Raw genomic sequence first — 11,461 nt, 5'->3', positions numbered from 1 at the left:
GTTTCTTTTAGCAAATGGTTACTTTCCTTCTTTCAAAATATTCTCAACTCTAGTAAATTACAATTTGTTAAGCTAATCAAATTAACTTCATTAATTAATTAATACATATCCCTTCAATAGCCACTGTCCATATACAAACAAAAATACAAATTCCTCTTGTGCCCTACCCCATCCTTCAAAGACCCCCCCCCCACACACACACACACACACACACACATTATATATATATATATATATATATATATATATATATATATATATACACACACACACACTACAAATTGTAACATCATCATCAAAGTTGATTTATTCTCCCACAAGTTAGAACCAAAATTAGGCGCATGGCTGGTCAAAAAGAGTACATTTTTAGAGAATTCATAGCAGAGTTGGATGCTCAAGAACAAGAGTTCTTTGAGAAACTAAGGTTTGAACAATCAGTTCATGAACGTGATCCATCTTTGTCAAATCCTCCTCCTATCGACCCTTAAAAAAATGGTGAGGAGAAATTGGTGATTGATGAGAAGCCTTTAAATCGTAATAGATAATCACTAATCTTTGTTTTAATATTTAACAAGAAACATAGAAGATTGTTTTTCTGCCCATTAATTTTTTATGAGAATCAAAAGTTTTAAGGATACATTTTGTACGTAAAAAAACACTTTCTTTCTTTCCCATTTCTGTGAGATCAACGGTCCTCCCTATTTTGTTTTGTAAGTCACTCTTTCTTTTCAGTATGTAACAAAAAGAATGACTCTTTCTTATGTTTGAAACTGTGTAACTTTAAAAATCTGATTTTATCTGTAATAACATGTTCTTATAGTCATAAAAATGTCATGACTTTAAGAACATATAAAAATGTTCTTGTATGTTTAAGATTGTAATTGCTAAGGATACTTCTGATTCATGCTAAAAGCCTATTCTTTCTCTTTGATTTCGTATCCATGAAACATCGCCACATAAATGAAATAGAGGATGCGTAATTTTATTTCTACCATCATTTGTATCTACTATTTTTTAATGGCGATTTTCTATTGATACAGGAAAAGTAAGGACAGTGAATTTGATAAGAAGATTCATCAGGAGTTCTTGCAATGGAAAAGAAGAGAAGTATATGCAGAAGAGAAGTGATTTAAAAAAAAAAAAAAAAAGGAATTGGAGGCATTGATAGGATTGAATTTCCCAATTAAGTGTTTAGGTTTCACAGTTTAGTTTATGACAACTTTATTAATCCTTGTCATGTTAGTATAATGGGAGGAATTTATAGGATTTTGTCCATGAACTAAATGTATGCTTTTACAATTTCAGTCTAAAGATTTAAAAAGCCTTCAGTCTCTAAATTTTCACTTTTCCTCCTTTGTTAACTTGTTGCAATGATTTTGAGTTATTGTTTTAGATGTATCAAATCAATTAGAACAAAGGATTGAAATTGTCTATACCTAATTCCAAAATTGAAAAAATAAAAATATATACGTTGTAAACTACTGTCTAACCTTCTGATATTAATGAACTGAATCTCAAAAGGAAATTATTGAAATCCATAGATTAAGTAGTCATTTGACTCATTTTACATCTCTCAATCGGTTACTTTGTTTTATATTTTCTTCGTTCAAATTAAAACCACCTAAGGTGGCAGAGTGTATAATTGAATACCAATCGTATAATTGAAAGTAAAAAGTGAAAAGTGAATACATGTTGGAGGGAGAAAAAAACTACGTACCATACAATTAATATTACAAACGCGCTCCACGAGTGAATTGGTTTACTAATTAGAGCATTGACTTCTTACTACACCAATAATTTGTTTAAAGAAAGTTGCAAGAATCATAAAATTAAAGAAGAAAAGTTCACAGAAGGTTAGAAAATAAACGTCCCCGAGTTCACTCACACGTAGAAATTTTCTCTCTCTAGTCCATTCTATTGTATATGAGTGAGGCACAAAATAAAACTTATCATCATATACAATAGAATGGCTTGATATTTTATTTTATTGAGGTCTTAATTAGCTAAGCTTGTCAATTAGTAGCCGGTCGGCCCGGACCGGCCCACCTAACCTCGCCAACCTATCTTGGTCCCCCAACTTAAAGAGGGTGGTGGTTAGTGGAAAAAAATTAGGAGGTTTAAGGATATGCCATTGAGTTCCCGTAGTCCGAGAGAACCAACAAAGGCCGGGTTCGGCCCATATATAGGCAGCCCAACCGGGCCCACTTCGAATTAATTTTTTTTTAAAATAATCATAAATAGGCATTTTTACATATATATATATATATATATATGACAGATTTAACTTCCACCATTTCTTCTTTTTTCTCCTATTTGCTGTAAAAAAATAAGTTGGTAACACCAAAAATTATGGCGGCAGAGAAAATATCTTTTCGTGAACATGATTCGAGCAAATTAATATAATAACACTATTGAGCATCATGGATATTATTATAAAAATAATCAATTAGCATAATTAAAAGGAAGATAGTAATTATGTCAAAATGTTGTGTCATCTGATCATCCCTATTTTATATTATGAGTTTATAGAATCGTTAAAATGAAATAAAAGGATCAACTCATAGAGAAATTGGAAGATAGATTGTGATGAAGTACGAAAATGTATAACAACCAATGTCTAAGATCTTATTAGTTTCAAATATTTTATATATAATAATAATTAAATATTTTTTAGCGTATTTGAAATGTCTTCGCCGATGATGGAGAGGTGACAATCGCACATGACATTAGGACTTAGGATCATGAGATAATTAAATTAAGAACTTTGGTTTAGTATCAAAACTCATGTGCATTGTTCCCATTTAGTTACTGTGTGATTTCATTTCAACCTTTTGTTTTTTGGGTTAAAAAGATTAGCTTATTTATAGCAAACAAAAGTTCCTAATTTATGTATATCTTGTATATGTTAATGGTATATTTGTGTATATCTTGAATATGTTGTTGGAATAAAGACTCCCAACGGCTATTTAAATACTAAAAATTATAAAAAGTTGAGAATGTGATACAAGACTACATAAGTAATTTAAAATAAAACTTCAAACTTAAATTGATAACATTGCAAATTCAAAACATACAAACTTGAACAGTTAACTTATTACAAATGAAAAGTTCAAAACGCTAGCATCGATGGAGAAATTTAAAAGAAGAGATAAACTTCAAAGTTCAATTTTGTGTCTTTTGTCCAAGTGCCTACGTAACGGACTAGCACCCCCAAAAACCGGTTCGGACTTATGGAGATATATTTGACCACAATGTTGACATTTAACATGTTCCTCGTCTACACGCTCAAAATGCAACCACACCGGACTTGAAATTTATCTTCGGACTGGAGGAGGAGGTGGAGGATTATCATTATCGATCCATTAAATTTAAATTTTGAAATTTGAACTTGGAAGTTGGAAGAGAGAGAGAGAGAGAGAGAGAGAGAGAGAGATTTAGATGAGTAGGAAATTTAGGGAAAGAGGAGAGTAGGGAATTGTGAGATAATATGGAGAAGAATGAATGATATTTATAGATTGAAAATAGGGCCAAAGTATAATTTAAGGAACTTGATGGTTAAAATAAAGTTGACAACAACTAGATTTTAAAGTATCAAACTTAATAAATTTTAGTATTAGAATTTATTTTTTTTAAAATAATTAAAATTTGGCTTAGCTATATAACTAAAACCCGGCCCGGAACACTTAGCCCACTATGTACCCCTCCCTGGGAAGGGGGCTGGGCATGACACCCCTTTCCCTCCAACCCGGCACACTAACTATGGTCCGGCCCGGCTCCCGGCCCGGCCACATGTGACCCGCATTTATATGGCCGGCGCAACCCGACCCGACCCACTTGACAGGCATAGTCTTAGCTAGAGTCCAGAAGACCAAGATGGTATTTCTAACGGTTAAAATCCACATCACATTAATTTCATGTGTTGAGTGAAATGGCATATCATAAACCTCCTTTCATCTCCACATATAGAACAAATTAAATTTAAGATGGAAGGCAATTATGAGTCCACTAGAATCATAGTAATTAGATGAGGTCATGAGCATATTATGCAAATTTGAAATAAAAATATACACGTACATGCCTCGTCGTTATTACATACGATTTTTACACCATTACACACCGAATTCCTAAACTAACTAGTTTACGTGATACAGAATCATCTTAGCTATCTCATCTGACAATTTAAAATTATTAATGAGGAGAAAAAAGTATATAATAATTGATGTACTTTTATTTTTTCTATAACTCACATATGAGTTGGATTCTTTTTCTTCATACCTCCCGAGGGAGTGGTGAAATGCATGTTGTTAGAGGCGGAGCGAGCCGGGAATTAAAGTTTATAAGTTCTCAAGTACTTCCCTGGGTTCACAATTAAATATTTATACATGTTTAATGAACTTTTTAATACAAATACAGGTCTAAGCAAAAGCTATCGGGTTCTTCCGAACCCATACCTAATATTGCAGCTCCGCCTCTGGATGTTGTCTCTCCTGCTAAGACTAGAAGTCTTGGTTCTGCAACAGAGAAAAGCCAGATAGCGATCGGTTTCCCGTTTAGTGGATGACACTACGCAGCAAGTAATCGGATTAGTTAGGCAAATAGATGTCGAATCCTAGATGCATAAAAATACAATATCTTTTGTCCCTTGTCAACCTTCGATAAAATATTATGATAACGAGTGACAATTAGACGTCTCATCAGATCTTGTTTTAATATTTATCGTTTCATCTAAAAGCTTAAGGTTTGAGAAGATTTAACTTTTTTCATTAAATAATAATGTTACTCACTTATTTTTCACATTGTATGAACAAAATTACAGAACTCTTATCTCTTGTTTATATCGAAGATGCTCATCAGCTAAACTCTTTAGGTGGTAGGTTTTGTATTTTTCTGCATACAATTTCTAAGGAAAAAGGGGTAAAAGCTCATTTGTCTTTACGTGATTATTATTACACTTGTCTCCATTTCTCAATTGTGCTTTCGGTTACAAAAACTTAAAAGTACTTATTGACTAGCTAGGTCGTATTTAGCATATAGCAACTACAATATACAATCAAAATTACAGAGTTCACACTCACATATTTATAAATACTAGTTCTCATGCACGTGCGTTGCACGTGTACTTCATATTAATTATCATAAAACGTGTATTAGTAAAAAAAAATAAAAAAATATCACAAATATAGCGTAAGCTCTTTAGGGGTAGGTTTTGTATTTTTCTGCATACAATTTCTAAGGAAAAAAGTGTAAAAGCTCATTTGTCTTTACGTGATTATTATTACACTTGACTCCATTTCTCAATTGTGCTTTCGGTTACAAAAACTTAAAAGTACTTATTGACTAGCTAGGTCGTATTTGGCATATAGCAACTCAATATACAATCAAAATTACAGAGTTCACACTCACATATTTAAAAATACTAATTCTCGTGCACGTGCGTTGCACGTATACTTCATATTAATTATCATAAAACGTGTATTCGTTAAAAAAAAAAATCACAAATATAGCGTAAACTTTTATTTGAACCAGATTACACCCTCTTGGGAATGCGATAAGCGTAATTGTCCTCAAAAGATACTGAATATGTTAAAGTTATACTATATTTGATATATTCAAGAGATAATACTATAGTAATTAATTATGCAATATTTATATCACCATTAGAAGTTTATGCAATATTTATATCACCATTAGAAGTTTGTTTGCGCTTCACACAGTTATTATAATCAGCTTAAACTTATGAAATGATCATTACTTTTTATTTTTTATTTTTAATATAAAACCTCCTTGAGGTGGAGGAAAAGCAAAAGCGCCTACCAATAGTATATACTAGTTAATATGCCCGCGCTTCGCGCGGTCTTAAAATATCTTATTAGATGTCATCAATATAAAAATTTCTAATATCATATATTAATATATTTCTTTGGTCAGGGTTCTCCACACAAAATAACTTTATATGTACAACAATCTAGTAATACGACATTTTTCGGTAAAATTAAAATTAATAATAAAAAAATGTATGTGATAGAACCTTTTTGTCATCATAGTGAGAATTGTGAAGTTTTTCTCCTCCTGTAAATGTGTTTCAAGTGTAGATGTATTTATATTATTAATTTATTTGATTTTCTGAAAATGGACAGAAGAGAAAATAGGTTTACTTGGACTCTTTTTATGTTTAAATTTGATATTTACTGCATTAGGTAGTTAAAATTTCATTTGGGAATAACATAGTGAGAGCATGTCGAGTATGTAATCAAGTTGCAATTTCTATCACTATAGTCCTTATTTATTTTCTTGTTTTTTTCTTTCCACTTTATGATATCATGATTTACATTCGGCACATCTTCATGTTACATTTTTCTTCTCTACTCTCATTCTCATTATCATTATTATTGATAATAACAAAAAACTTTTTTTAATTCCGTGTCAACTTCATCATAACATATATCTTGCGTGATTAAACTGATTATTTGACCTCAGCATCAAGAAATGAATTAGCACGCTAGAGAGGTGTAAAAAAAAATTAGCGAATAAAGATGTTGTAGATCCTAACAAAACTGAGAAGTTTAACTCTAACTAAATGAAGGGGAAAAAGATTACACCTGACCAACGTCGGCACCTATGATAAGCCGTCTAAATTAAAGTTAAAACTTCAAGGATCTCTAAGGAAAAAACGTCAGGATCTCTCATTGACTAGCTAGCCCAAATTTGGCATATAGCCGCAAATCTCAATCAAAATTACAGAGAACTCGCATGAAAACAACCAATTAGTATGTTAGGATATGTCTATGAAATATGTGCAATTAGGATTACCTGGTCTTATATTACAAACATAAGAAAACAATTAACTTGTCTATGCACAGAGCCATATAAAACCGAATTGCTGACGAACAAATGTGTAGGTCGAGGGATATTTGGAGAGGCGGGAGAGAAAGGAATAAAGATATTAATATATAATTAGAGACAGTCACATTTCCCCCCATGAAATACAATGCATAACCCTGAAAAGTTGGTATCACGTGAAAACTTGAAGCAATCCAAACTTTTCGTAGAAAATATGGCCTAGTCCTAGTCTCTACAGTAGTAGTAATAAAGTAAACTTCAAAAGTTTGACCATGACGATGAGCCTGCTAGACTCTGAGATTGATTGTTAATGGCGTCTCGCTGCTCTTGTCGCACATAAAAATAAAAATAAATATAAATAAACTAAGAAAATAAATGCATATGCATGGATGAGGGAAAGACACGAAACTGAAAGAAGGAAAGTGGAGCCGTTTCTGAAAGAACGTAACTTAAAGGGAAGGCACGAGCATTTCAGAAAAGGTAAATGAAACCAAATAATAAGGGAAAATATATATTTTTGTAGACAAATTGGGTGGAAAATAATGCAAAATTCTGAGAATTTAGATTAATAGAAATCTCTTTGCTCTAGGAGAGTGTCACGTCAAGTTATGTCCTTTATATATATATATATATATATATATATATTACATCATTAAGAGGAATGAAGGATCCAATCCCGTAAAAAAGTTAATAAAGCACAAAATTAAAATTAAGGAGGGATTCCCTCTCTTACAATTAAGCTCTCAAAAAGGGAGTTAACAAATGTGGAACCTGATTCATAGGTAGTTCCAATATTTGTTCAATTCTAAATTAGCCAATGCCTTTTTTCTGTTTAATTATAAAATAACGATAAATTAGAAAAAGTGTAAAAAGAATGAAAAGATTCCAACAGGAAAAGACTATAACACCTCAATGACCTCACTCTTTATGAATATTTACATATAATATTACTAACAAATGAGGATATTCTGTGGCCTTCTGGAGAGGACCTCACAATTTGCTAATCCTTAAGATTAGAAGCAGTTTTCTTCTGCGAAAACATACCAATATATTTGATCAATTAAATGCCACTAAACAATGTTGACATAATAATCTGAGCTATTCAATCGTGGCTTCTCCATGGTTTCAAAACATCAAAAATACAGCATCAATACCCAAAAATCAATCTGCAAGTTCACAATGCAAATTTGATCTCATCTAAGTAAGAAAATTTACGCTAAAAGAAAAACCAAAAGTGGAAGAAAATAAAGCAGGATTCAAGCACATACCACTATGAAAGAGAAGAAGAACGCATAGACAAAAGTCGGTGTTGAATTCTCCCGATATCTTTATAAAAAAATCTCACCACTTCAAAATGGCCTAACAAATAATATCTAAAGAACTTAGGAAGATGAAACGGAAGTAAGTTAAACAAGGCTAAGGGAGGGGTTTTAGGAAATTAAATGAATAATAATAACAGTGAGCATGAGAAAGCTAAGGTGGAAGTACCAAAGAAAAAGGAAGAGAAACAAGGCAAACCTAGGGATTTTAGGAAAAGAAATAAATAGTAATTGTGAGGGAAGAGATATGTGATGGTGTATTTCTGCAGATTTCTATATGCATTTATATCTAAGTAGTAGTATTTGTCAGAATAAACTTTTACTTTTCTTCACCAGCTGAAACAGTTCATCAGTAATTTAAATGTGGATATCGTGATTTTCTTTGGCAGATGAGAAAATTCATTAAGATAAGTAATGGCTCTTCATTTGTAACTGCTAACTCATTGTAATTTGAACTTAATGTAAAAGAAATGAATGCTATTAGATACATCATTTCCATAAACCAAAAAAGCCTTACTGAAAACTAATTAATTAATTTGTCGATCTCAAGCAATAAACGGCCAGATCTATAAAACATTTAACTATTTTAAGAACATCCGCACTCAAAAGCACCCCACCCTAAAGCCTCGAGGGGTTGGAATTGGTAAATACTTACTAGAGGCGGATCCAGGATTTTGAAGTTTATTGGTTTCTGAAACAATCTCAATTTAATGTATAATAATAACTGAACACGGACGTTGGCATTTGATTTTAACCATAAAGTGGGTGGATGCAATTAAATTTCGAACGAAGTGAGATGGCGGCCCAAGTATTCGGTAAATATTTTAATAGATATACAGATTTGAACAAAAGCTACTGAGTTTCCGTGAATCAACAATAACACTCTCCATCCACCACTCATACTTACCCGCACTTGATGTTTACACCTAACTAAACATTAATCTAAAAAATCAAAAATGCATTTAACTATGGTTAAGTTTAAGAAGTGCACAGGACATATGACTTGTATTCATTAGCTAGGTGTAAACACCCTGTTAAAATAAGCTTTTTCCATTGGAGCTCAGTCGCTTTTTTTCCTTCACTATGTTAAATAGCACTAAATTGACTCAAAAGTATAACGACAATACTGCTCATAATGTATCAACAAGTATAGCGGAGCTAACGAATGATATTAACATTTAAAATTAAGAACTCAATATGGCATATTTAATCCATCTGAAATTAATTTTCTTTTTAAGAAAAACTAGCATGAACATCATCACGTCAAAGAAAATTTTGGGAAAACGTCAATGACGGCTAGCTTATTTGTCAAAAAAAAAAAAATAGGATTAACTACACTAAACAACCCCGTACTATGACTCAATTACGGATAGGCCCTTTAAAATCAAACACCTATACCCCTTTTACTATGAAAATCCTACACTTACACCTCCTATGATGTATATCCATAGCAAATAAAATGTTTTCTCGAGTTACTTTTATGAAATTTAAAAGGAAGATAAAAATTTATCAAAAAAATTTATTCATGCCTTTCATTAAGCCCTTGATTAAAAAAATAACTATGTTTTGAAACATTCATCGTTCAAAACGCATAAGTAGGAGAATTAACACAAATTATTTAATAAGATATACCAACTATTAGTAATAACTTTCTCGCACACTTTAAATATGTAAGTTATTTTTAATTTCGTTTAGTTATAATATTTAGTGAAACGTTGCTCACACGTCCAAGATGTTGAGATATAATTATATAATGAATTTACTAAAAATGTATTCTCTCTAACTATTTCAATTCTTAGATGAGACGGTGACATGGTATCGGAGGAGACAGAGCTGTTCCAAGTTCAAATCTTGTGCCGCCACTCAAAAAGCTTTAAAAAAAAAAACAAAAAAAATCCCCGTGTGCAATCATAGAAGCTTACAGGAAACACAGCTCAATTGAATGATTCTTTTAGCTGTCAAAACTTGCATAGTTAATTTAGTCCTGAGAAGAAAAGACAGAATTAGTCATAGGAATCTCAATCGGCCAAATGATATAAAATTTGTGGTGTGCTACCTGCTACAGGCTACACCACAATATAAATTGAACAAGCGAACCATCAAAAAATTGTGTATTTAGAAAACATTTCTTGTACTTAGAAAACATTTCTTGATCACTAAAATAAACTGACCCAAATATCAACCATGGCCTGGAATTTCACTAAAACTTCCCTCTTGCTCCTAATTTCAATTTTTACAATTGCCATATCAAGAACAACAATAGCAAGTGATCCTAACATCCTTTCAGATTTCATTGCCCCAGAAAATCAAACCTCTGTTGATGCCAATTACTTCACATACACCACGATGCGCGGTATATTTCAAAAATCTATTGATACAGTTACTACAACAAAGGCTACAAAAGCAGAATTTCCAGCTCTTAATGGTCAAGGAGTGTCCCTAGCTGTACTTCAATTCCCTCCGGGTTCTGTAAACCCGCCCCACTACCACTCTCGCGCTACTGGACTCTTTCTCCTTCTTGAAGGCGTTTTAGAGGTTGGTTTCGTCGATACAAAGGATGTTTTGTATACCCAGAGACTAAAAGCAGGGGACATTTTTCTTTTCCCTAAGGGACTACAACACTATCAGTATAATTTTGATCATAAGAAAACAGCAGTTGGTGTAGCTGCTCTTGGTAGTGCAAGTCCTGGCACTGTTTCATTGCCATCCTCAATTTTCAGTAGTGGAATTAGTGAATTGGTACTTGCTAAGTCATTTAAGACTGATGTTAAGACAATTAAGAAGATCAAAGCAGCAACATCAACACCCTGATGTCAAGGCTTTCTCCATTGTCGAGGCGTATTCGATTTAAATTTAATGCGTTCAATTTTTAAGATTCTTACCATTGTATTTATTGTACTGTTAAAAGTATGGATTTAGATTTAATATTTCTTCATATTTTAGTTGGTTTTTCATATATATATATATATATATATATCTGTACTTGTCGAAGGTGGGATTCAAGATGAATCTGTAGGCAAAAGACTACATCTGCCCCTGCAGATTGTACAACTGCCTTAATTAGTCAAGTATTGACTATGCTAGATCAAGAAAATTAGTTGGTTTAATGTTTTGTTCTGATTGTTTGAGTGTTTTGATTTAGTTGGGGAGAATTCTTTCGCGGTTTGTTATGAGAGAATTGTTTTTGGTTTTACAACAACAAAACCTGCTTTGGTTCCAAGGTGTTTCATGTGATACGTGGGGACGAAGTGGATAGTCACTACACTGAATTGGTTCGGTCTGTGCAAGTTAGCAGGCATCGA

At 32.4% G+C, this 11,461-nt stretch overlaps 1 protein-coding gene across 1 annotated transcript; it reads left to right on the top strand.

Annotated features, from left to right (window-relative positions):
* The first annotated feature begins 10,209 nt into the window (after positions 1-10,209).
* On the top strand, positions 10,210-11,461 carry LOC132041473 (putative germin-like protein 9-2). Its single transcript, XM_059432184.1, has one exon. The coding sequence runs from the start codon at positions 10,344-10,346 to the stop codon at positions 10,968-10,970; it is 627 nt and encodes a 208-aa protein (XP_059288167.1). The 5' UTR covers positions 10,210-10,343; the 3' UTR covers positions 10,971-11,461.

Source organism: Lycium ferocissimum, unplaced genomic scaffold, assembly GCF_029784015.1.
Source record: "Lycium ferocissimum isolate CSIRO_LF1 unplaced genomic scaffold, AGI_CSIRO_Lferr_CH_V1 ctg10338, whole genome shotgun sequence".
Classification (NCBI taxonomy): domain Eukaryota; kingdom Viridiplantae; phylum Streptophyta; class Magnoliopsida; order Solanales; family Solanaceae; genus Lycium; species Lycium ferocissimum.
Note: the sequence above shows the minus strand (reverse complement) of the source record. Positions and strands in the feature narration are given on the sequence as shown.

Coding starts and splice junctions, on each gene's coding strand:
- LOC132041473 (XM_059432184.1), top strand. CDS start 10,344: ATGGCCTGGAATTTCACTAAAACTTCCCTCTTGCTCCTAATTTCAATT.